A 26,361-nucleotide genomic window follows, 5' to 3' on the forward strand; every position below is an offset into this window, starting at 1 on the left:
TCATTTAAATCAAGTTTTCATTTAATAATTTAGTGATGACTTTTCCTGAAATAAATAAACGATTGCTTGTTGTCATTTTCATCAAAAATTGCCAGTAACTTAGATCAGCCAACCGGGAACGCCACCGTACTCACGTTTTTGCTATTTCATGGCTGTTTATAGAAAATTAAAGTAGACCGTTAATTTAATGTACGATACTTACTATGCGAGTGAAATCTAAATATAGTTTACGGACACCATCTTGTATCTAGTGCATTCATAGAGGAGTTAGTAAGAACTCTGGTGCACCCGTTTCGGAGTTTATTTGCAAAATTCATTAATTTATAAGTATAGATATCTGCAATTTTTTTATTACTAAAACGCAATTTAGGAAAGCTTTATTTAATATCCTTTTAAAAACATGAACAAAAGCATGCCGGAAGTGCTTAGAGAAATGAAGTGACACTAGTGAGTGGATACTTAAACAAATATAACACGATGACTAAAAGTAGATTGAGGGTAAAGTTGAAAAATTGTGATTTGCCATAGAATTGCATAGTGAAGAAAAAAGTAAATAATACTTTAAATTTGTAAGAAACAAAGTTTAATTCTAACAAACATTTCAATGATAATGCCATATGCATTTTATTACCAGACTTTTTAATACCTTAATTTAATTTTCAGTTCCATGTTAGACCACTGGAGTGGAGTAACGGTTCTCTTATCTGTCACCTACACGTGGATAGCTTCACTCAATCTGCTGGAGGAAGAAGTAATTATATTAATACCTGTTTAACATTTCTTATTTGGCTGATTCTGAAAAGTACTGGATTTAAAAAAAAATATTTTCAATTTTAAGGTGTTGACAAATATGAGAAAATTATAACATTTGAAATATACTAGTATGTTATTCTAGAAACGCAACAGACTAAGAAAAAATATGAAAGATTTAACTTTATTATTATTATTTTTTATTTAATTCATTTAGCACAATCAAACCCTGTGGGATGGAACTTTAAGAATGGGTATATATCTTTATATTTACATTCAGTGTAATTTTCTTTATGAAACCTATAGGTAACCTGCAATATTAATACCCTATAACACACAAGAAACCCTGTCACTGCGAGATACAATACACAGTAGGAACTATACGCATTTTCTATACTCTGAAATAACAAAATGTATATTGTTTTGGCTCAATTTAATTAAAAACAACTATCCTATTAAATTATCATATATACAAATATCGCAATTGTACGTATAAAATTAATTTTCCCCTCGTAATACTAGTATTAATTAGCATTATTTATCTTTCCACGTCACATCGGCTCACTTTCCACGTCATAACGACTCTTACATCTATTAAGCACACCTTTTCTGAAAGGCGCTAAATTCATAAAAAAGAATAATGAAATTAAGAATTTTGAAGAGAGAAATTAGAGAATGTAAATATAAGCATTGAATTCCTTAAGCCCTTCGGGCTTTATGGACATGACCAACCCGTATTTACATCCCGATAAAAGTTTAAAAATGATATCTTATTTCTTAATAAAAGAATATTTAGAGAAAAACAAATTCTGTAAAATTTCAATTTTCTCTTCCTTCTATTTTCAATCAATGTTTTCATTGGTTTATTCAATCTAGATTTGGTAAGAGTTCCATCTCTTGACTTCTAAACTTAACTTAGTATAAGTATAAAATAAGGAAGTTTTTTGGTATGAATGAGGTCAGCTACTTGGTTTATGAGTATAAAAATTATATTTCCCCATTATAACATTAAGTGTTGACAAAACAATTTCTACTGGTACTTAAGATTAAGGAGACAACGTATTATCAGTTCAAATATGTATATATAATTCACAAAGAATCGATTGAATAGACATTACAATTTTTTGTTAAACTTTTCTCAATTTATTTTACTATGTATACAAAAAATTTAGGTTCGAGTTTTCGATATCTGAAGATGGTTTGATTAATGAAATAGCACATCATCATAAGGAAAAGTCTGACGTCCTTAACCTAAAGAAGGCTCTGGCCAGTGTTCTGTCAGCAAAGGGGAAGGTTAGACAAGAGTTGCAGATCACTCTATAATTGTAAATTAACAAACTCCAAAATATGAAACTGTTTTTTTTTTTTAAAAAAATATGTTTCTTTGTTATTTAAGATATTCAATATGCACATGTACACTCTGAAGAGTTTTTATATTCACGATTTGTACTTTTATAAATATTAAAATATTATTTAGAAAATATTAATGCACTTTCATAAAATTTAATTAACTTTTCTTGGAGAACTCTTGGGGTTCAGTATTTTTCTAATAATTTTTATAAGCATGGCCTTGTTTCAAAAAGATTATGACATTTGCTTTAGCTATTATGCAAAACTTATTCATTGAGCTTGTAAATTATTTTATACCGAAAGTTTGTAGATTTCTTTTGCTCTGATTGCAATGAGTTCTCTCGAAAAATATTCATTATATTAAATTGTGGCGCTAGTAGCACCTCGCCAGCAATAAAAATTGTATGATAACATGCAAAGATTTCGCTACACAAGTTTCGTTCTATATAAAATGTAAAGTTTATTCATATATCTTTGACGTCGTAACGAGCTGCTTATTCCGAAATATCTGACGTTTTCCAGGCGTTTTCACGATTTTGGTGTTTGATGTGACAGAAAAACGTCAGAACCGGCGCCATTATGAAAAGTAGAAATTTCGCCGCCCCAACTGAATTTGCAAATCGAATTAAATGTAAAACTCACAGCTTATCAATAGCACAATAATTTTAGTTCTCACCAATATCGCTTAAAAGAAAATATCATTCCACATTTCGATACAGGTCTCAAGAGATTTCAAAATACACGAAAACAGAACAAATCTCGACAGTTTGATAAAATATTTCCACCAGACACTTTATAATACAAAGGAATAATAAAAGTGATATTGGTAAGTAATAGTAAGCATTTTACTGTTGATAAGGTGTGAGAAAGACATTCAAATCTGTTCTGATGTAACGAAAATCGACCCGAGAATGCCGCCTACGGTTGAAGGCGCCGAATTTCCACTTTTCACAATGGCGCCGGTTCTGACGTTTTCCTGGCCCGTCAAATATCAAAATCGCGAGAAACGCCAGGAAAACGTCAGATATTTCGGTCTACGAGTTGCTGAATATGAACTTTTACCTATAGTGTCCGTTAACATTGAGAAAAGTTAAAAAACATTAAAAAGCTTAACTCGGACATCTCATATATGTGCAAATTTCTTTAAAATTAATATCATTCAACATGTTTAGTAAAATATATACGGTGATCATTGACTAGATAAGCAATATACATGTTTAACATTTTTTTTTAAAAGATCCACCATAGTGACAAACAGAGGTTTAACAACTGGGAACATGACCATGCAGGTAAGTGCTAAGTAATTATAACCTTGCATTTAAAACATAACTAACGAATACAGACTCTTATACTTATAACATGATAAAGATTCTTATTTTATCTCATTTTAAAATTAAACCAAGTCAATATGGAGTTTTTGGTTTTTTTTAATTTTTTTTATTGGAAAGTTAGCTACAATTGATCGAATGTGAATTTTTCTGAATATGAATCAACGTTTTAAAATGGTATTTTTATTCTAAAGGTTACATGGAACATCAATACACCGTTCACACTACAGACTCGGGCTACAGAGTAAATAAGTTCCATGAAAGCAAGAAACGAGTCTACAGAAAACATGCTAAAGTAAATTAATTTTCAGTGAATTGTTAAAATAGTATACATCAATTAAGGATTGGGTGTTCGCCTGCATCTGTTTAACAATGACTCCAAAACATTTAGCAGCATGTTCATAATGTTCTACCAAATTATCAAACAAAGGAATGTGATTGGTTATTTCATAACTGTTGTCCAGTAAAAATGCTTGACCTGTAATTTCGCATATTGCTAAGAAGGCAAACGTGGACAATAGTAAGTATTGACTTTATAGCTAATTGACCCTTGTTTTCATTCATCGTTCTGTCATGATAGTTTTCCAAGAAGAATTTATCTATATATATTCAAATATCCTCAAGCGTTTGAATGAAAAAATCTCACTGAAACAATAGCTAGATATGGTTTACTTCGTACATGAAAAAAATCGTACAATTGCTCATATGATTAAATATTTTTTTGCAATTTTTAATCAACAAATTTGAAAAAAACTAATGTTTTTTTACTGATAATAAATAAACGGTTTTACTAATCCCAAAAAACTTGTGAATTACTTTTTAAATATCAGTATCAAATACTGTAGACTCCTAAAGGAACGCGAGGAATTAAATATCGCGTAATTTCGAGAGAAGCACCACTCGCGAAATAAAATTACTCGCTTTTATTTTTATGTTGATGAAATCCACGTAAAATTTCTTGATCATCCGTTTATTCGCGTATTATTGTTCTCGCGATTTGACGTTGAAGAGCCATTTCGCGATTATAAGTACTCGCGAAAAGTTAAGGAATCTACAGTATTATGGTCATGGCAAAAATCTAGCACCTTTTGTTTTCAGAAATTTCAAATACTTTACATTACAAATGGAAAATAAACGCAATAATGAGGTAAAAATTTTGTCCTTTATTTCAGACATTACATTATAGTCACAGTGGGCTTATTGAGTATGTGAAAGCTGACGATAAAATTATTCTTCGAAGCAAAAATAAGAATAAACCCCCAGAAACAAGGTAACTATCTTAAAATCATTATGTATGAATTGAGGAAAAACAGATAAGGACATAGAAAACTGTTTTTTGTCCGTTGTCGTGCGACGTGTGTCGTTGTCGGTCGTTAACTTTTGAGCAAATTCAGCTTCTTTTGAACCACTGAACCAATTTTTATTGGCATATAACATAAATGGGAAAAGAAATGCAAAAATTTGAATTTTATGGTCCTTGATCCTCCTCCGGGGTCTGAGAGGTGGGGTAAAACCATTAAAATTAGTGCTATCTTTAACAAAATCGTCTTCTTTACTCCTGAACATCAAGCAGTCAAACTGTTAGTATAATTGTAATGATCATTGAGTCAGTCCTCCTCCATTTCGAAATTCATGGCCCGAGGGACAGAGTTTCTGGAGTCAGGACGAGGCTGTAATGACGTATAGAAATATATGCATAAATTCCCTAAGGAGGTTCGATCCTGAGCTTTTGAGCAGATTTTAGCCTGGATCTTTGTTTCTAAAATTCTGTATGATATTAAAGTTCTTGCATTAAATTTAGATTCTACAATGCAAATCAAACTATTCAATGAAAAAAAAGTTTAGATTCATACTTTTCCATGCTGGTTGCACACAAAGCTATTTTTTGCTATAAAATGTTTTATATTCTGTATTGTCTATTAAATTAATTTTTATGAATTCTATCATCATATTGTGACAGATATAGTAAATATATTCTGAACGTCCAGGAAAAAAAATGAGCCAATTTTAACTTAAAATAACATATTTTTAGTAATATCTAAAAATTTACAGCATAGACCCCCACTTTTGATTTTCTTTTCTAAATATATAAGATAACTTTAATCAATCTGCTTAAATTCAGCAAAAGTTTAAGACTTTAGTAATTTTCTTGCTTGTTGAATTTTTAATGTCAGAAAAATGACATATTGTGAGTGCAGAAAGGGCAAAAAATTAATTATGCGAAACAATTTGAAACTTTTTCTTTGTTACAATTTTAATGTGTCTTTTTAAAGATAGAATAATAGTATATTTTGTCACATGATTTACTTGCATAAACAATATTGGAGGGAAAACTTCAAAGATGTGATTTTGATTAAGACACAATTTCAGTACAAAAATGTTATATTAAATGTACCATAGCGCCAAAAGAAGCATATTGACCCAAATTTTTTCTATTGTTTTTTAATTAAGCTAAGTGTGTAGATGTAAAAAAATATTCTTGACAAAAGATGTTTAAGACTTTAAATATCAGGATCCAACCTCGTTAAAAATCTTCTCTCCCCATGTAGATAAACTAGGTGCATGATTCTGATGAGCAAGGGTGCCTCTATCAAATTGTGAATTTCATGGACCCTGTGTCAGGAATTTTGATGTTGGTAAGGAGAGGGGCTCTATTGGCTATATAGTGAAAATGCAGTATTTCTTTTAAAATTGTTTTTCTCTACTCTTGGGTATAAAGCAGATAAACTGGGTGCATGGTTATGATGAGCATGGTGATTCCTCAAAAATTGTGAAATTTGTGGCCACAGAGTCAGAGGTTCTGGTGTTGAGTTTGGGGGCTCTATTAATTATAGAGTGAAAATGCATTTATTTATATTTTTGTAAATATTCTTTTTCTGGGTATTAAACAAACAGAGTATATAGATAATGATAAGCAGGGGATGCCTCTTACAAAATTGTGATAATCATGAACACAACTGTTGAGAGCTTTTATGATTAAAATGGTTGATCAGCTGTATGTTCAGTTATATTATTTAATAAAATACTTTTAGTTTTGAGTTTAGTTTTTAAGAAACTTTTTATTTTTATTTTTTTTTTATAAACTAAGGAAAGTAAGTGGATGCCAGTAATCAAATAAAAATCCCGAGGTAAAATTAGTGTAAAGTCAATAAAAAGTTAATCATGAATGCTAAATGGGCATCAATGAATACACATATATAAACATAGATTGTCATATACAGGAAAAAGCCAAGCAATGGTAAACAATTCAAGTAAGAGTTTCTACCAAAATGGCTCTTTGTATTGTTGACTTAAGAATAGGAGGAGAACACCAAGTAAATGTGATATACATTAAGAAACCAGGCCCCGAAATCATTAAATAAACTTAGACTTAAGTCAGAATTTCAAGTTGATTATATATAATATGGAGATAACATACAAGCTCATATTCCATTAAAACAATACAAATCGGGAGCAATGAAAAAAAGTGAAAAATATATTTTCTTTCCTTGTTTTTACATTTTATGTCGTTAAATTTTGTTTCTTACGATTTGTAATGTCATATTTTAAAACTAAGGAATTTTACCGCAGGTACTCTGTTCCTGTGAAAAAAGAAATAGAAGAAGAAACGACTGGGGGTAAATGTGTTACAAACCATTGAAAAAGTGTTTATTTACAAATTAGGACTCAGGAAAATTTAAATTAAAGTTTATACGAAGTATTGGAATAAGAAATATGTTTAAAAAATTGAATTTTTGTAAAGTAAATTATCTAATGAAACTGTCATAACTTTTTAATAGATCTTTTAGCAACACAGATGTATCGATTAAGTGAGAAATGATTGCGACTTTTAAAATTAATAAAGAAGTTAAGATCTAAATCGTACGTTTAATTTATTTTCCCTTCTTTAAAAAAACTTGTCTTTTTTAGGCCTTGCCTGTTAATTGTATTTATATTGTATATATTTGTATATGTACCTTTTGTACCATTGTTCTAGTTTTGCGTGAAAAAATAATTGAATATGAAATTTATTTCTTATCAAAGAACTGAGAGATATTGAATCAAGCACATCCACAGAAGTGAAGCTCATCAGCAAAGTGTAAGTTACTTTATAATTTGCAGATCATTGGAACAATAAATTGTACTCTTGTTCTTGTTCAAGCCGAATGCTTGTTTGCCTCTCTGATTAAATTTTTTTCAGTGTCACTCTATCATCTGTTGATATTTCACATTTTGATTTCTTTTCGAGAAAAATTGTCAAAAACTAATTCAACCTAACCTTCGACAAAAAGCATTGGGTAATGGAAAGTCAAACTTTTTTGAATAAAACAGGCACATAGCGTCAGGGGGAGAGGAGGGGCCCGGGTCGGATCCCCACTTTTTTCCCAAACATTACTTTTACTATTGAAAATGTTCATTGAAAGACCGGCCCCCTCCCACTTTTTGTTGCAGTAAAGTCAAATAAGGGTAATGTTGTAGTGTACGAATAAAATTTGTTACTGAACGAAGTTGGAACCTACACCCCTCCCCCCTATGAAATAGGATCTTTGGGTTTGGACAATTTTCCTCTTTTTAAATTTTTTTCTTCTCTGGCTGCCCCCGGCCCCACTTTATAAAAAAAAGGATGATATGTCCCTGTAAAGGGCCAAGTTCCAATGTCAAAGGAAAGATAATATATGAATAGCGAAAATAGAGTGGGGTAAAATAATATTTTAATGTCTGTATAAAGTGAAATATTCAAAATATGAACGAAGTGAATTCTGTTAATTGTATTACTTCGTCGATATATCATAAAGACGAATTCAAAGCCACAAATAAGACAAGAATTCAAAGCATTTGCATTAAATATATGGAGATAAAGAACAGTATTCAAGCTCAAAAGTCCATTAAACAATACAAATTTTGGAGCAGAGCAAACTCGAACTTCTAACTTCGAAACATCAGAGGTGGGATCAGGTGCCATGGAGGAGTGAGCATCCCCTGCCGACCGGTCACACCCGCCGTGTGGTCCTTGTCGTGATCGTGATTGGGAAATAACGGAAAGAACCGTCGACAATTTATGTAAATAATGACCTAACAATTAGTATGAAAAACGTCAGTCAGCATTTGTCTACCATAGAACTTACGAAATGACGACTTTAAACGAGACTGCTGATATTCTTGTTTCATCAACTTGTTTGTCAATAACTTACCTCGATTTAGATATTGTTTATACGTAGAGCATGCTCTTGCGTATCTAATCAACTGAGAGATATAAACCCCGTATGCAGGTGATGAAGGTATATTGCTGCATAAGTAATGGAAGTTGAAGATTGAAAAGTTAAAGTCATCACGTTTACCATAAAGCTTGGTTGTTAGATTACCATTCACTTCTTTTTCAAGTAAAATATCCAAATATGAAACAGATGTGTCAGACACTATGGTATCTTTAGATTCATGCTCACCAGGATATATCGTATCGACATAAGAATGGAGATAACCATTGTTAATTGACAATACGTCGTCGATATATCTAAATGTCAAGTTGAAGGCCACAGCAAGTGTTTTTTTTCTTTTCACGTAAAAGATTTTGAACAAATTCTGCTTCATATGAATACAAAAATAGGTTTGCTAATAATGAGGCGCAATTGGTACCCATGGAAATTCCAATAGATTGTTGGAAGACCTGGTCTCCAAAAAACACAGATATTGTCAATCAGAAACTCAAGCATCTTTTAATATCAATTTCAGAGTACTTGTGTTTACGATCAGAATATTTTTAATAAAATAATGCTTCATTTTAGAATTGTGCGATTCATGGCTGTTTTCTAGCTGGGGCTAGTGGTTTTACCCTTTTACTCGATCGATAGAGCAATGGACTGGAATGTCAGAGTTCAATCCCAAATGGGGGCAGAAACCTATCATTGTTACATTATTAAAATATAAAACACCGCTCAATTCCTCTCGTTGAAATAAATATCCAATTTTGTTCAAATGATGACCTCTGGTGGCTAGGGAGGGACCAAAACAGAGGCTCAAAATTCTACATTTAAATATAAAGGGAAAGTCCTGGGGAAAAAATCTTCTATTCAAGAACAGAAGGGCTTGATTTAGTTATTTTTCTATTCCAGTATCCCCATATAGAGTAGATTTATAGCCCCGCCCAACCCCTGGACTAAGATGTGCAAAACTGAGGATCAAAATTTGACATAGGAATATGTAGAAGTGTTATATCCAAGTAATTAAAATTAAAAAAAACACCATAGAGTCTAACGCATCTGTTTCAAATTGTGATTAATAATTAAAAATTGCCAAGCAACAACTTGACAACTATGACAAACGGATGACTTAAGTTTTTCCGCCTTCAACTTCCGCTATTTATGTTGTTACGCTATTTATGTTGTTATACTCAGTTATCGTCTTCTAACTGATTAGGTCATGATCTGAGTACGATCAATTTATAAACCGAGGCAGAATGCCAGGCTTTCAACAGTCTCGTTTAAATTTTTGATTGTTAGTGCTAATTTTTACTCCATTTACCTGATTAATACAGAAGACTCACGGAATATAGACAGGTCGACAGGGCACAGATGCACCGGATCTCATTTCTGATGTTTCCAGAGATTCGTGTTTTTGCCCTGTTCACAATATGTATTGTAAACAAGTTTTAAAGTTTGCTCATTGTTTGTTATCTCTTGTAGACAACTCAGCAAAGCGTATGCAATTTCACCACTGCACAAACATTTGAAAGTGAAAGACAGTATCGTCGTTCAAAGGGTAAAAAAATTCATTGTTAAATGAAATGAATATTCTTATTTCTGCATTTTTTTTTATTTTGAAATTAAATAACATTTATTGTCATGTTTTTTTCCTACAGGAAAAACATGAAAAGACCAGTTTATCAAAAGTTGAAAGAGATATTGAAACGAATGTAACTTGCATTCAGTCTTATAAGGACGAAGGTAATTTATTCAATATTACATGTTTACACTGGCATTTCTTTCACGATATATTTATAAATAATTATTGGTCTTAAAGCTGACGCTTTAACATGGATAAAATACCACTTATAGGAGTTTTTCCCCTCTCCGTGTTGAGTAAAATAAATATAGATGTAATATCCAATTTATCTAAGTGTTTACAAAAAGACACACTTATTTTGGACATTTTTCAACACTTTCTATATGTTGTGTATGCTTATATTTACACCCACTGAAAATTTTCTCCTTTATTTCTCTTTCACAAATCGGCAAACTCCGATTAAAATCAGTTTCTTCTGTTCAATTCACTTGTATATATTTTTATGTAATATGCTTTTCAATCAAAGAAACTTGTAAAATTTACGGTTGCAGCTATTGCAGAAAATAGCCGGGTTATGTATTTTTTCTGCAACAACTGCGACGTCCCCGTACCAACAAACAAAACATTTTATTGTTTAAAATAAGTTAATACATTTTAGATTACCATGGTAATTTTTTTCACTTTGTACACCTACATTGGCAGTTCACGGACACGATGGAATCATACTCTCAATATAACAGAATGAGAAATGTGATCCATCATGTTTTGATATTTTTCAGTTCACAGAAATAGAATGGATTGTTTCGCACACCTCTTACAGATAATGCAGCGTATTCGGAAAGATGGATACGAAGAACTGGCCACCAGAGAGCTTTCTAGGAAATGTCGATCTAATGATACAATGTGCTTTAGCAGAAGAAATATATTCATTGATCTGTTATTGAAAGAGGGACAAAATATTACACAGAATTTAATCATTCAACATTTCTTGAAAAACAAAAATGTCAACGAAACCATTATTTTTCGGATATTCTTCCATATCTCGGATTTGAAACATCCCTTATTGGTAATTTTGCAAATCAAGAAAAACATTTTTAGAGGATTGTTTGCATATTTTCGTTTACTAGTGTTTATTCTCTGTTTGAAAAAAAATTTGTGCCTATAATTCTTTATCCTGCAGGCGTTTTTGGAGGCTGTTGAAGAGCTGTGTCTTGGCCCCAACCATACAAACATAGGTAATCGGACAATTTTTTAAGGACTTACGTAAAATGAGGTTGCTGGAAAATTATTTATTATCAATAGTTTACTTTTGTTCTTTATCTTTCATGATTTTGTAAGGAACCATCGCCATGACAAAAAAACAGAAGTATGCCTGCTTGGCGCTTGGGACACTGATAAAGACTTTCAGAAACAATAATAAACATAGTCAAAAAACAGATCATCTTTTGGATTCCCTGAAGAAGTGGTTGTCTCCACATAACCAGAGTAAGAAACAAAACAGTTATCTACTTTAGGATGTCAAAAAATGTGATATTAACACCGGTGATTCACATTAAAGTTAACAAGCAACCAAACATATAGAAAAAGAAATCAAGAGAGAAAAGGTTCGAGAGATGAGTTTGAAGATGCAATGCTTCAAGATATGACAATACTAAAAATTTAAAGTATTTTTTTTTCAAACTTTTAAAACATCGATCTTAATAGATCAAAGTTCTAGCTCTCCACAGTCACTTGATTTAAAAAAAAAAAAAATAAAAACTGCATAGTTATATTTCATTGGAACATTTAATTACATATATTTATTTGTAGGAACACTCATTGAAGATAAACAGAATAAATACAGAAAGAACCCAAATACAATACAATTTAACATAGATATAGAAATATTAATCTAATTTCAATGATGAATTATTACACATGTAAATGTAATAAATACTAAACCATTTTTTCTCATCTTTGAAAAATACTTTTTTTCTCCATCAGCAAATTATAAAGAAATGTATAGAGAACAAAGGCAACGTCGCTCAGTCGACAAATTTGATAGAAAACTTCATAATCATACTTACTCAAAAATGGTGTTGATTCACACTCTGGGAAACTCGGGGAGTGCAAGAGACCATCTTTTGACGTACATGAAGCCGGGGGAAGGCGATAACAGCTGGAGAAGGGCAGCTATTTTAGGAATGAGGCACTTTAATTGTGTAGAGGTATTTAAACAATTTTTATTAATTTAAATTAAAAGATTTTTTTCTTTGATTGCAAAAGTATGATGCTGTTGCATTAAGTGTTTTTTAATTAAACATTGCATAGAGTTCTGCTACTTTACTTGATTTGGCCGTTAACGATGAACATGTCATAGTTCGAAAGCAGGCATTGGAACGTTTTGAGAATCATCCTTTATCAAAGAAAAGTGTTTCACAGCATCGGGATATCATTTTGAGGTATTTGGAAAATGAAGTAATGAAGTCCAGTGTGACTTGTATTTATTCCAATGCATGCTAATTGTGGAATGCTTTGTGAGTAAAATGTAAAATGTAATTTTAAACAATAATTTCTGAGGAATAAATTATTAAACCTTGTTCAATTGTTCTTTGTCTCCAGTAAAGAAGCAAAAATCAAATTATACTATCGCCTATGTTTCCTTCAAATACACTCTTCATTTTTCTACCAGAATCTACTCTGCCCTTTTTTGCCAAAAGAAAATATTTACATACGTTGAATTGAAAGAGAGCATTTATTACAAAGTAAAAAAGTAAAAACAATATTCTTGTAGCAGTTTTAGCTGATAATAAATATATGGTATACCTTTCATAGGGAAAAATTAAAACAACCACAGATATATACATCACAATAAGTGCATATCTTAAATTTACCCTAATTAATATAGAGTATTTATGAATATACATCATGTAAAACTGAACATGTATACACAATAAAAACACATGACCAAAAACTGCGGAAAGGATTGGGCTGACTTGATTAAAATCATGCCAAACACAAGCATAAACACATTTTCAAATAAAAAAAACTGTAAAAAAGATAGGACTAGCTTGGTTTAAACATGATGGGAGTAGCTTAGTTAAAACATGGGACTAGCTTAATTAAGCATGATCAATTAAAAAATAGAATAAGTAAAGGTGGATGAAGGAGAAAGGGACGGTCAAAATCTCCTCTGTTCTAAAATTACAGTAAACAAAGATCGTGGGATCACAAGTAATAAATGTAGCAGGTGAATCTAAACTGTATGTATGTCAAATCCGAAAAATACAAAATTAATAATAAATGCTAGATATGGTATAAATTATGTTATGCTTCTCTTAAATGCAATTATATTTTTTAGGAAGTTAACCTAATTTACTATTAAGTCCAACAAAGATGTAATTATGTTTGAGAAAGGAATATATTTAAGTGCATAGTTTTTATTATCGGTAGTCGAAATTTAACTTGAACGCTCATCAATACTGCACGTCAGTTCAGTTCTTTTATTCCTTGTATCAGCAGATACATCAGATTTACATAAATACATACATCATAATAAATTACATGGCTCAAGAAGACAAAATATATACTCTGTCTCACACAAAAGAAAGAAAACAGACAATGAAAGTAAATGTGCGTATATCTGTAAAAATATATTTTATTATGCCCCCTTCGAAAAAGGGAAGAAGGGAGGGCATATTGCTTTGCTGTTGTATGTCGGTTGGGAGGTCGGTCGGTCTGTCTGTCTGCCTGTCGGTACATCTCTTTCTTCATTTTCTTCGCAGAGGATGCACATACTGAAATGAAAATTGGTATAAAGATTTATCATATAAATACCTAGGTCAAGTTATGTTTTGGATACGATCGAGCAATTTTTGACAAAGTTATGCCTCTTGAACTTAAGAAAATTCCAATTATTTGCAGTCTCCGTTCATTTTCTTTGTAGAGGTTGCACATACTGAAATGAAATTTGGTATACAGATTTATCATAAAAATATCTAGGTCAAGTTCTGTTTTGGGTACGATCGAGCAGCTTTTGACAGACTTATTCCCCTTGGACTTAGAAAAATTCCAATTATTTGGGGGAGGGGCATAAGTGTTTCACAAACATCTCTTGTTAGAGTAAATTACTTGTTCTTAACTATTATTATAATGAATCTAATTTGCCATCCCGAATATGATTTGCTTCTGTATAAAAAAATAGCAAGAATTCTTAATTTTCTTACATTTTGAACACTGAATAATTAGATTAATATATAAATTCTACTATTTTGATAATAATATTTTTATTTTATATATTTCTTCCTTAAATTTTCATATGTTAGGCACTATAAAATAAAGTGGAATTCGCCTTTTATTTCATTCAGATTACATAATATACATTTTCTTTCATTTCTTCTGATATTTCTGTATTTTCCCCTTTCAATATATAAGTTGTGATCAGATGGTCTAAATTTTAAAATTATTTCTCGATTTTTAACACTTAAAGGTTTGTTAAGATAGTATTAAAATATACATGTATAATGATACATTGTTGCTATATCTTTTTTTTTTTTAAACCTACATTGATCTTGTATTCATTCTTCTGTACCCTTGTTATAAAATATGTATTTCCATTGTAGCCGGGACTACAGATACCAAACATTGATGCGTATAAAAAGAGGAATTCTGAAGGTCCAAGCTGGAATAGACGGTTTCCTCTTTTCTTTGAAATTACCGGGTGTACAGTGGAGTAAGCAGCTGGGGAACAGCTCACTTGGAGCCACATTTGGGCTTGAATTGAGAAATGAGTTACGGCTAGAAATAAGTACGTAATATAAATCTGACGCATAAGGCTGCGTAAAAATTACAGAGAATTTGAGATGAATAAATAAATAAATCTGTAGACATGTAATACATGCATTAACATAAGAAAGTAAATCTTCAGAACCTCTGAGTGCACACGCGTTGTTGGATATTTATGATGATGCTTACGCCAAAGTCACGATTGATTGGCTGGAAATTGACGAGTACCTGTTCCGTGCTCATGTGTGCTATAGGGGACATGCTGGATATGATGTCAATATTCTTAAGGTATAATGCTCTTCTCTTGTCACAAATACTTCCATAACCATTTTTGAAAATAGGCATTTCTATTTTATTCGAAAGTGATAGTACTCATCCTTGCACTGATGTGATATGAATTGTATTTATGTAAGGAAAAATTTTAAGGTTTTTCCTCTTTGTTTCTTTATGAAGATAGGAAAATATCTTCAAGCTTTGCATAGATATTTCAAATAACTGATGAGCTTATTTGGAAGCAAATTTTAAAGCATATCATCTGATTTTCAATTTTTACTGCTCATGCACTTTTTGTGTCGCCTGCAGAGCAAAGTGACACTTGAGGATCACTTAATCTGGCGTCCGTCTGTCACACTTTGTATCTTGAGAACAGTAAGAGGTTCGGATTTGATATTATGCATATATATTGCTTGATACTTTTGTTTTTATAAAATGCCATGGTTACGGACCTCGTGACCCTGAACACGACCCTTGATCTACTTTTAAAAATACATGTAGTTCATTGTGCCGATATACAGCAGATTTTTAATATTAAAGAAGTAAATATATGCTATTTATCATGTGCTCTGTATGCCATAAAACAATCTACAAGATGTATTTGTGAAACACTGATGACATCGTAATGCAGCTAATAGCAAAGGTTAAAGTTTCTCAAATGCAATTCAAACTCCAAGGCTAAGAGATCGAAAGTGTTGGTACCCAACGACAAGTCTTGTTACAAGGAATACACCTCTGAAATATGAAGGTCCTTGCAGTAACCATTCAGAAATAATGATCAAGGTTAATGTTTTTCAAAAGTAGTGAAACTCCAACGTTAACGCCATGAAGTAAAAATGTTAAGTACTTAAGCAAAGACCTTTTCACAGGAAATACACCTATGTAATATGAAAACCACAGCACCAAACGTTTAAAAGTTATGACCAATGTTAAAGTTTTTCTGAAGAAGGTTAAAATCCAGGGTCAAGGTCAAAACATTAAAGATGTTGGTACCTAAAGTATGTCACAAGAAAACACATGTGAATTATGAGAGCCCAAGCAGCAACCGTTCAAAAGATATGACCAAGGTTAAAGTTTTCAAAAGTGGGTCAAACAAATGGAAGAATAATATGCCCTGTGTAAACAATGTTAATTAATGTATCATTTAAGGTTGATATTATCAGATTGATTAAGTGTATTAATATTGTGATATTATCTTGGAACTGTCTGTGTATTAGTATGTTATATAATATTTATACAAATGGATATATATTAAATAAAAAAAGTGGGTCAAACTCCAAAGTCAAGAGGAAAAAAAAATTACCCAAGGAAGGTTCTTGTCACAAGGAATACGCAAGTGACATATCATAGCCCTAGCACCTTTGGCCAAGATTAATGATTTTCAAAAGTAGGTCTAACTTCAAGGTCTAGGTCGAAACGTCAAAATTCTTAGCCAAGGGAAGGTCTTGTCAGAAAAAATTGCACATGTGATATATGAAAGCTCTCTCACCAACCATTCAAAAGTAATGCCAGGGTAAAATTTTGCAAAAGTGGGTTAAACTCCAAGGTCAACCAAGGAATATACGTGTGAAATATTAAAAACTGTAACTCTTACCAATCACAGGTTACTGTGTTCGTGGACAAGCAAAATTTTACGTGTTCGTGGGAACATAATTTCGTGGGTCACTCGTTTATTTGATAAATCCAATGAATCAATATCTTTACAAAATAAACGTTAATTCGTGGGCAAGGGTGAACCACGAAATACACGATAATTGGTCCCCCACGAACAATGATGATTCAACAGTATGCAAAAGTAAATTTTTCGAGGACAAACAGATAAACAGATAAACAGAGAGTCGGACAGACGGACGGACAGAGCAAAAACTGTATGCCCCCAAATCTTAGATTATGGGGGCATGAAATCATTTTAATTTTATTATTCATTTTAACTTTGAGGTTTGGGGAGTCATACTTCTCTTTGATTGTCAGATTTTATATGATAAATGCTATTTTATCTGTCTTATCGATGGATGTTTTTTTCTTTGCAGGCAGATGCCTGATAGCAAAAAAATACCTAACCATCCTTAGATTTAGATTTATTTAAATCTTTAATGATGCTTTAAAGCAGGCACACATGCGTTCCTTGGAACACTCTAATTTTGTTTCATGGGAATATGTGCCCTCAAGTTTGATACAATCGTTTAACCGAAATTTCTCAAACTCCTAGTTTATTGCATCTGGGCTGTACCATACCTTTATTATACCTCCAGCTTGAAAATAGGGGGTACTAAGTAGTGATAGTGATGGGGGTGTCTGTCCATACATCTGTACGTTCGTAACATCAGGGGGGTAATGAACTTTTATACTCGTATGTGAGCAGGAACATCATTTTGTGGCCTCAGTACTAACAGTGCCTCTAGCTTTATATACGATGACGATCTTCAGAAAAATCAGAGGCACTGTGTTATATAATGAATATGAAATGTAATTAAAAAAAACCCTTTTCTCTTATTTTGAATACTATATGTTCGTGAGATTCATGTAGAACACTAATTGTGCTAATTTGCATAAATATATAAGAGGAATTTATCTACTACAGGATCAATATCCATACATGTATATATATGAAAACGCCTGTTATAATCAAATGATACTATATACGATTACTTTAAACACGTTATACGCATTGAAATGAAGTGTAAAAAAGAATCCTTTCTAGAAGTTTAGTGTAAAGAATGAATTTTAAGGGCGACAGTTGAAACATCAGAGTTCTTTTATAAGATAGTTAAAATAGAAAAAAAAGAATAATTTGAATATGTGAAAATTCCCATTTATTAATCATTCGTCCTATAATCATGATTTAAGTAATAGCAAGTTTAAGGAATTGTTTTGAGTATTAAGTTGCCTAAAGCCAACAAGCAAAAGGGAAAAATTATTCCTTATTTCTCATTACCATCATTCTATATTTCAGGACCTCGGAGTTGATGGTATCCAAGATTTGGTTTTGATTTTCGACAAAATTGTCAAATCAATTGTTGAGCCAGTAAAAGATGTCATAAAGAAATTCGAAAATATTGTCAATCATATGCTCGACAAGGGTATTGAATACATTGTCAATAAAATCATAGAATTGGTTAAGAAACTACCACTTATTTTAAAAACCATCATAAAAAATGTCATCAAAGCAGTCATGAAGGTCATTGAATATGGAGGAGTCCCTTGGATTGACCAAATAAAGAAGATAATTACAAAGACCAGGTTATTTATAGAAGAAATCAAAGAAGATGTTACACAATTTTACAATGTAAGCAGGTCATTCCTCTTGTTTTTACACTATTTCCGTCAGGTTAAAGAGAAACATTATATGTTAAGTTTATCTGAAGATGAACCTGATCTAGTTCATCAATGTTATCACTGTCTTATGCGATTTTTTTTCATATAATTTAAAATTGTGTAGACCTTACTTAAAAAAAACATGTACCAACAGATTTAAAAAAAAAAAAAAAAAAGTTTAAAAATGAAATTCACATATTTCCAGACTATTGCTGATGCTATCACGGTGACGCTTCCATACATTGGGAAGAAATTAATGGATACAGTTGCCACAGTATTTTGGGTGGTGAGAAATTTTTTGTCAGATCCAGTACAGTCTGTAACAAAGTTCGGGAAATGTGTTTTAGAGTGAGTATGATCCTGTTAATTTTAAAACGTAAAGATGAAGCTGCATACATAAATATATATACAAGTTTTGATTTTTTTTAAAACATTTATAAATAGGGTTCCAATGATTTGTGATTGGATTTATTTTTTAACTTTTATATTTTGAATAAATATTTTTAATAAATATCATATTGAATCTTAAACTATACCTATTTTAAAGGTCTAAGCTTTTTTTTGCTTTCCTATGTTTTTTTATGTTAAATGAACTATACAATGATAAATTAGTGTGCATGAATTTTATGGTAATTTAAATCATCTGTGAATTTTGTTTGTCATACAGTATAAAGCTTGCAATTGGAATGTTTCTGGACGTGAAAAACAGAATTGTAGAACAATTATCGTTTCTGAAAGGTAATTTTAAATGATTATCCCTCCCCCCTCTCTCTATATATATACTTTATTTATTCTTATCCATAAGACATCGCAGATTATGTCATTTATTAATAATAAAAAGTCATGGTAGTAAGTAAAATATTCAATTTAAATTAATACTTGGTTTTGTGTACATTAATTCCCAAAAGTTACGATGGACAATCATTTAATCAACAGGTGGCACGCCATTTTGGGTAGACTACTGGGAAGATTTTCAGGAGATCTGGGGAGATGTCGAAGATTTATTTCGACTTTTATTTGAGAAGAGAGAGAGTCCGGCTACCTCGGAGTTTGACGATGCATTTTCTACATCTCTTACAGATGGCATTTCAATGACGGTATTAGAATATTATTTGCTTGTATTTTAAAAATCCTACCTTTTCAAAGAATGGAGCACTTCCGGCAAATAATTTGATTCAAATTCTACAGATAAAAGTACGTGTGTTTAGTTTTGTCAATTCTTTTCCAGAAAGAAAGAAGTAATATATTCATCGAGATTATTGAGAAGTCGTTTGGAGCGATTACAGCTCAGTTCAAAGAAACTTTGACGGAATTAGTAGAACCCTTTTTAGAAGCCTTCCAATCTGTTTTAAACGCAGTTAAAGCAATCAAGTCTGCCTACATAGCTGTTAGAGATATGTAAGAATTTTTGTTTGCATTTATATGTACAATTTACAAAGACCAAAATTATGAAAATAGCTACATCATCATGTTTTGAAGTCAAGTCCGTCATATATTTGCAGTAGAGAAATGGCAAATCTTTTATTTAATAGATTTATGAAAGTAAAGAACATTGTACAAAAGATATTTGGATCCAAGTTCCATATTACATTCCCCAATCGACGAAGAAGTGAAGATTCCACTTGTGGAGCTGGCGTTTTTCCATCAACGACCAACGAAAGATATCAGACAATAGGTGTTGATGTGCAGGTGTCATATAAGACTAAGGTATGCAGATATCTACAGTGACTCTGTCTTTAATTTTGTTAATATTTTTCATAATTGAGAACAAAAGTAGATTTTTTATTTTCATGTTATAAAAACATACTGTGAAATAACTTATTTTCGTAGGGGTTTAATTTTCGTTGTTTTCGAGGTATGGAGAGACCCACGAAGTCATGTCCACCACGAAAATGCAAAATGTCATATACATAACTACTCAGCAATTCTTCATTCACGAAATCAAATCCCCAGAAACCTATAGATTTTCCTCAAACCACGAGATTTTGACCGCTCGGAAATATGTGATTTTACAGTACTCTACATAACTAATTTTTATTCCCTTTCATAATGAAGTACAGTCTTCTGGAAAAGTGGTTATAGTTTTAAGGTGATTTTTGCTGTGGCCGATCACAGTGTTTTTTTTTTCAATCCTAGATATCCGTGTAACCATTTGAGCGCACATTACATGAACACAATATTATTACTCATCTTTTGTTTTTTAATGTCTTTACATTTTAAAATAATGAAGAGATTGATTTTTTTAAATTCATTGATTTTCTTCCATTTTTATACATTTTGCATGATAAAAAATTGGCTGTTTGTGAGCTAGAATGTTTTCACTTCTGAAGCAGAAGTATTTCATATTTCATGAAAAAAATGAATGGTATTTGCATAATAAGTGTTTCATATGATGAGACAGGTGAAGATAACGAGTAGTGACCGATCTCTCAAACCCACAAAGAATACAAATAGTTGTATAAAGCATAAAGCACTGGAAATTCCAGAGATGGGATCAGTTGCAAAGGACAAGTAAGCATCCCCTGTCGACCGGTCACATCCATCGTGTGTTGATAATTCAGAAGGAGTAATCCGTATTCAAAAATAGTATAAAAACAAAGGCCTAAAATTGGTGTGATGTATTTAAGTCAAAATGATATCAAATTCATATGCAAATTTGTTTTGCAGATTTTATGCCCATTAGATGGCAAGGTTATCAGGGAAACAAATAGGGTGAAGATATTGCCTATAGAGGCTGATTTCATCGAATATGAGGTAATTATTGAAAACATAATTCCAAACACCTCAATCGCAGAGAGTGGTCAGTCTCTCACTGCAGGTCAAGATATCATAGGAGAAGCCGACCGGTCCCCCTGTGATGACAACAGCATCCATGTTTCAGTGCGCAAAAGGTCTTCAATTGAAACAAAAGATTCTGACTATGAATATATAGACCCGTCTCCATTTTTAGATCACCTGGTTCCAACACCAGAGTGGATCTGGGATTGCAAAGATTTCACTTACATTAATGCCATCAGTGTTGTCGCAGCTGATGCCGTTGATGGAGCTGAAGAAGGAATAGAAAAGGTAGAAGAGGAATTGTCTCGACTGCGTATTGAAGGAAGTGATGATCTTGGGAACCAATTTCCACCTGAACAACCAAATTATCGCCCTCCCGAATTCAAAGTTGCAACTCCCGACGATCCAGTCGCTGTTGATCAATGGAACAAATTTAAAGAAGGCTTCAAGGGACTAGTTTCAGGTTTTAAAGATATAGCCAAACAGCTTTTTGATTTTTCAGGCAACAGGTAATTTATGAGATGTATCAACTTTCAAATTCTTGTCTTACCATTTTGTAAGATTTAACAAGTAGCTATCAAAGTTAAGTAGAAGTTTCGTAATGACTTTGTGCAAGAAAACGAAAAAAGTACAAGAAAGTTAACGCAACTCTTCCAAACTGAATTAAAGAAAAAATATATCTAATCCATAAATGACTAATTGCATACGCAATTAAATTCGCATATGTTTCATAATTTTCAGAACTGGACCTAATCTTCTTGACCTTGTCGATGTAAATTCGTACACACTGGGTAGAATACAAGAACTGCTTGGAAAGAAAGTCGGAGCGGAAATGAAAATTATTTTTGATAAACTTATGGAGCTTCGTTCTTCAATAACTGCTCAGAATCTTGATGGATTGTCAATCTCAGACCTCCGTACTTTGCTCTCAATGTCATTTAACTCGGTGACGGGATCAAAGTCAAACATGATATCGAGAGTGCTTTCAAAAACGGAAAATGGTTTGTAAAGAATTACAATATAGTAAAAATTCCTCTAAAAGTCGGCGCAAAGACGAAGTTTTGAAATTCTGATAAAGATTGTGACAATTTGTGTAGTCTACACATAATACTGATCTTCTTAACTAAAACATTCTCCTACTCCTAATACATAGTATCGTTGATGACGATGTAGATCCAAACCTTAGAATAATATGCTTTATCAAGATCTTTGGAGTGTTGTGCTAGATAGGACTTCAGTAACACATACTTTAGGTATCTTTATAAAAAATATCAAAAGACTCAAAAGACTGAAAAATAACTGAATGACTGAAATGACTGAAAATGAATAATTAACTTTTAAAACTTAATGTTTACCTTATATCGCAATCCATTGTGTGTTATATTTCTTCGAATAATGTTACTTCTTGTAGATTGTCCCATGTTTCAAAACAGACTTTCCAAAGGCCCTGGAAATGTTTGTTTCGTTCATCGGAGTTGCAGTGAAATTTCTTGTGCTGTTTTACTTTCTCATGCAACTCACAAATTTATGGCCACTGTTGATATCAAAATGGACGGCTGTTTAAAACAAGTAACGTTGAAATCTCGGTCGAACAATGCTACTATATCTTTTGGAGATGGTGAGTAACAAGTGTTTTGATTCTTTATTAGTGCATTTTCTTCTATTTGCCTCTAGGGGGTACCATCAGTATTATTTTGAATACCATTTTACATCTTACAGCACTAAATTCAGATTATTTTTCGTTCTAGGCGAGGATATAGAAGAGAGAGTCTCGCTGGTAGAGGTATCTACATTAATGAGTGCCAACCTTGTTGTATCGATCTCATTTGACTGGTCTACACCAATCATTTCCATCTCTGCAGAACTTTGCGTTAATGATTTCATTTCATGCCTTCATATCGTACCAGTATTGTTGAACTACGAACTTGACACTACTTGTCCTCAAGGTTAGATAAAAATAAGAATGCTCCATGTATTATAAATACTTTTGTTGAAGCACCCATCATTTTCTATTTAGAAGCGGTATAAGTCACATCAAAAATGCAAATAAAACAACACTGTAGGATTTTATGGGGTTTTTTTGTTAGTAATTTTTGCTTTAAGGTTTGTATCCTTAGGGTTTGCAAAACACATGTTTTTATGTAAAAAGCAATTCGATGTCAGGTCGTAAAATAGAAGAGAGATGTCTTCAGAATATTCATAATTCATACCAGCAATTAACTAGTCAATAAAAATTATAGTAAATATCGAATTGTAAATTAATAGAAATAACTCCCAATACCGGGGATCAAAACATATTTTGGTGGTCTCATAATCTAGTTAATTTAAATCAAATTTGGCAATCAAATCTTAAAAAAAATGAAATTCTAATGTATTGAAATGCCGTTTAGTGTCCGTGTTATGAATTGTTTTGCATTTAAATGGATATAAACTTGATATGAAAATTAAAATGGTGTATTTGTTTTTTTCCAAATTTATTTTGGTATACAACAGAAGACGGAAGTGGAAGTAAGTTGCCAACTATGGATAGCATAACAGTGCAGGATTTCATAGCAGAGCTTTCAGAACATCATCTTCTCGATCAAAATATTCTACGGGTACTGGACACAATAAGGGAAGCAATGATGGATCAGGTAGGTTTTCTAGAGTATATGTCGTATATTGATAGAAGGTTGATACTATCACTTTCCTTTAAAAATTTATTAAAAGGAAACACAAAGTCACTACTCCAAGGAATGCATAACTTTCTTATAAGATAACAATCATGTAGAATTTTGAAAATATTATTTTCCATTTTCTTGAAGCATTTCTAACATTTATATATATCATTCATGATTATTCATGGATTTATATTCAAGTTAATCAACGATCCTCGGACTATTCTGAAAATCTTGGGAAAAGAGTTCAAAAATAAGATAGACTTTTGTGAAGAAGTAGATGTGCCATTTCCTACAGGCGATTTTTTAATTGCTAATGAAACATTTGGACCTATTATGGCTGGCCCTATTCCAATATACTTCGGTGAGTTTGAATGTGTTTTGGAATTTGTAGTAAAACTTTAGAAATATTGTTTTTCCCAAAGTTTTTCACACTGTCAAAATAAGTGATGAATCCGATATCACTGGATTAACCTTGAATATTTGCATCTACTGAATATTTTCTCCTATATTTCTTATGAAAACTGATTGCCGCTGTCACTCCTTAACAAACAAGCTATTTTGAACCAGTTTTTAAAGCCATGAACCTTCTTAAATGGCACCATGCAATAAGCATTTTCTTTATTGCTTTTAAAAGATTGTGGAAATTCTTTTTTTTTTTTATTTAATTATATTGAGAAGTTTTAAAGTAGCTTTTTTTCTGATTGCACAAAGAGCTTGGAGCTGCAGCATCAGTTGGGCTTAGAATACACGTGGGTCTTTGTATAAAGAATTGCAATGTAAAAGTAAGTTGAGAATTATTTCTTATTTTTACCGTTGCTATAAACTTATTTTCTTTTCAGATATAAGGGAAAAAACAGATGAGGAGGAATGTTTATCGAATTTTCAATATATGAAAAATATAAAGTAATACTATTTATATATTCATTCTTTCTCTGTTTTACTTTTATTTTACATCTATATATTTTATCAAATAGGGAATACTCACCCCCTGGTCCGGGGCTAAAGTGTGGGGCGGGGCATATGTAGGGTACTTTATATTTAAAGCCGGAATAAGACTTACTGGACACCTTCTAGAGGCCAGGTTTCCATTAACTGCAGAAATAATATATAATAAATTTCCTCTAGATGTAAGGTAAGTATTTCACTAAGATTTAGAATTATGAGGTTGCATAGTTAGTAAAAGCTGAACACGACTCTTTAATACCCATATTCCATATTAATTATCCAATCTCCGATATCAGCACTGGGGTTTGCCCCTAGGGTCACGTCCGTTAAATCTGGTTGCTTTCTTGCTACCTGCATGGAATGGACGACACGTAGCTATCATCGCCTTTGCTTATATTTTATTCCATTTTACCTGTATTTGTGTTTGTTTGCACTGCACTGACCTGAACACTGACCTGTACACTGACCTGTGCACTGTAAAAGATTAAGTTAATGAACAGTAATCATCCTCATAAATCCAGTAAACGAAACACATCGTGCACAGGGAACACCCCCCGGAAAAATCAGGGATCAGTTGTCTAGGAGGAGTGAGCATTGCCTATTGACCGGTCACACTCTATTGGTCAGATATATGGAGCATTCCGTAGTCATATCTAACTATATGAAACATGTCTGACAAAATACGACTCAATGATATGTTGTATTTACAAACAATATCATTATAACGACCAAAGAATTTGCAAAAACTGTCTTTAAATGACTTGTTGAAATCCTTGTAAGATTTACTTATTAATCAGAAGCTTGCCTCGGTTTAAAAGTAAATCGTACTCCGAGTATGCTCTTGCGTATCGGATAAGGTGGGAAACAAACACCATATACACGTGATGTTGAGAAATTACTACATAAGTATGTGAAGATGATGATGGAAAACCTGAAGTCATGCTGTTTGTCATGTTAGTTGGCCATTATCGTCTATAGTCACTAAAACATCCAAATATGAGACAGACGTGGCAGACCCTGTAGTGTCTTATTTCGAGTTCACTGGGATATATGGAGTCAACATATGAATGAAAGTTACGATTGTTAATTGATAAAGCATCCGTCGATATTTCTAAATGTCGAGTTGAAGCCACAGCAAGAGTTTTCTTCTTCTCGTGTGGAAGTTTTTTTTTTTTTGTAAATGATGTCATATTTCTTTGATAACTCTTTCTCCTGCAGTGGAAGAAGCATGCAGTAGTTACATTTTTTCACTACCGGGTATTTAACATGTAAAATGATAGTGTAGGGTACGTCCACAAAGTTGAAACCTGAAAAGCGTAGAACAATGCAACCTGACCAAGTGAACGGCTTATATAGCAAGGATCGGATCAATTACATTAAAAATCAATTAATTAAATTACAATAACTTCGTCTTTTTATTCAATTAAATTACAAGTAAA

At 32.1% G+C, this 26,361-nt stretch overlaps 1 protein-coding gene across 1 annotated transcript in view; it reads left to right on the forward strand.

Annotated features, from left to right (window-relative positions):
* LOC133197029 (uncharacterized) overlaps positions 1-26,361 on the forward strand; it is a 49,714-nt gene that overhangs the window by 3,274 nt on the left and 20,079 nt on the right. Inside the window, exons 2-31 of the mRNA XM_061332868.1 lie at positions 664-751; positions 1,967-2,043; positions 3,338-3,389; positions 3,623-3,723; positions 4,601-4,698; positions 6,999-7,045; positions 7,452-7,506; positions 10,088-10,163; positions 10,264-10,348; positions 10,967-11,253; positions 11,368-11,422; positions 11,526-11,672; positions 12,171-12,394; positions 12,498-12,628; positions 14,789-14,973; positions 15,094-15,239; positions 18,178-18,510; positions 18,745-18,887; positions 19,207-19,277; positions 19,476-19,636; positions 19,768-19,937; positions 20,072-20,246; positions 21,207-21,826; positions 22,059-22,318; positions 22,729-22,935; positions 23,066-23,263; positions 23,811-23,950; positions 24,176-24,338; positions 24,689-24,759; positions 24,952-25,109. Coding sequence (XP_061188852.1) covers positions 664-751; positions 1,967-2,043; positions 3,338-3,389; positions 3,623-3,723; positions 4,601-4,698; positions 6,999-7,045; positions 7,452-7,506; positions 10,088-10,163; positions 10,264-10,348; positions 10,967-11,253; positions 11,368-11,422; positions 11,526-11,672; positions 12,171-12,394; positions 12,498-12,628; positions 14,789-14,973; positions 15,094-15,239; positions 18,178-18,510; positions 18,745-18,887; positions 19,207-19,277; positions 19,476-19,636; positions 19,768-19,937; positions 20,072-20,246; positions 21,207-21,826; positions 22,059-22,318; positions 22,729-22,935; positions 23,066-23,263; positions 23,811-23,950; positions 24,176-24,338; positions 24,689-24,759; positions 24,952-25,109 — 4,724 coding nt within the window. The remainder of the gene's footprint in view (positions 1-663; positions 752-1,966; positions 2,044-3,337; positions 3,390-3,622; positions 3,724-4,600; positions 4,699-6,998; positions 7,046-7,451; positions 7,507-10,087; positions 10,164-10,263; positions 10,349-10,966; positions 11,254-11,367; positions 11,423-11,525; positions 11,673-12,170; positions 12,395-12,497; positions 12,629-14,788; positions 14,974-15,093; positions 15,240-18,177; positions 18,511-18,744; positions 18,888-19,206; positions 19,278-19,475; positions 19,637-19,767; positions 19,938-20,071; positions 20,247-21,206; positions 21,827-22,058; positions 22,319-22,728; positions 22,936-23,065; positions 23,264-23,810; positions 23,951-24,175; positions 24,339-24,688; positions 24,760-24,951; positions 25,110-26,361) is intronic.

Source organism: Saccostrea echinata, unplaced genomic scaffold, assembly GCF_033153115.1.
Source record: "Saccostrea echinata isolate AGI-Se365-2 ecotype Australia unplaced genomic scaffold, CSIRO_AGI_Sech_v1 ptg000030l, whole genome shotgun sequence".
NCBI lineage: Eukaryota > Metazoa > Mollusca > Bivalvia > Ostreida > Ostreidae > Saccostrea > Saccostrea echinata.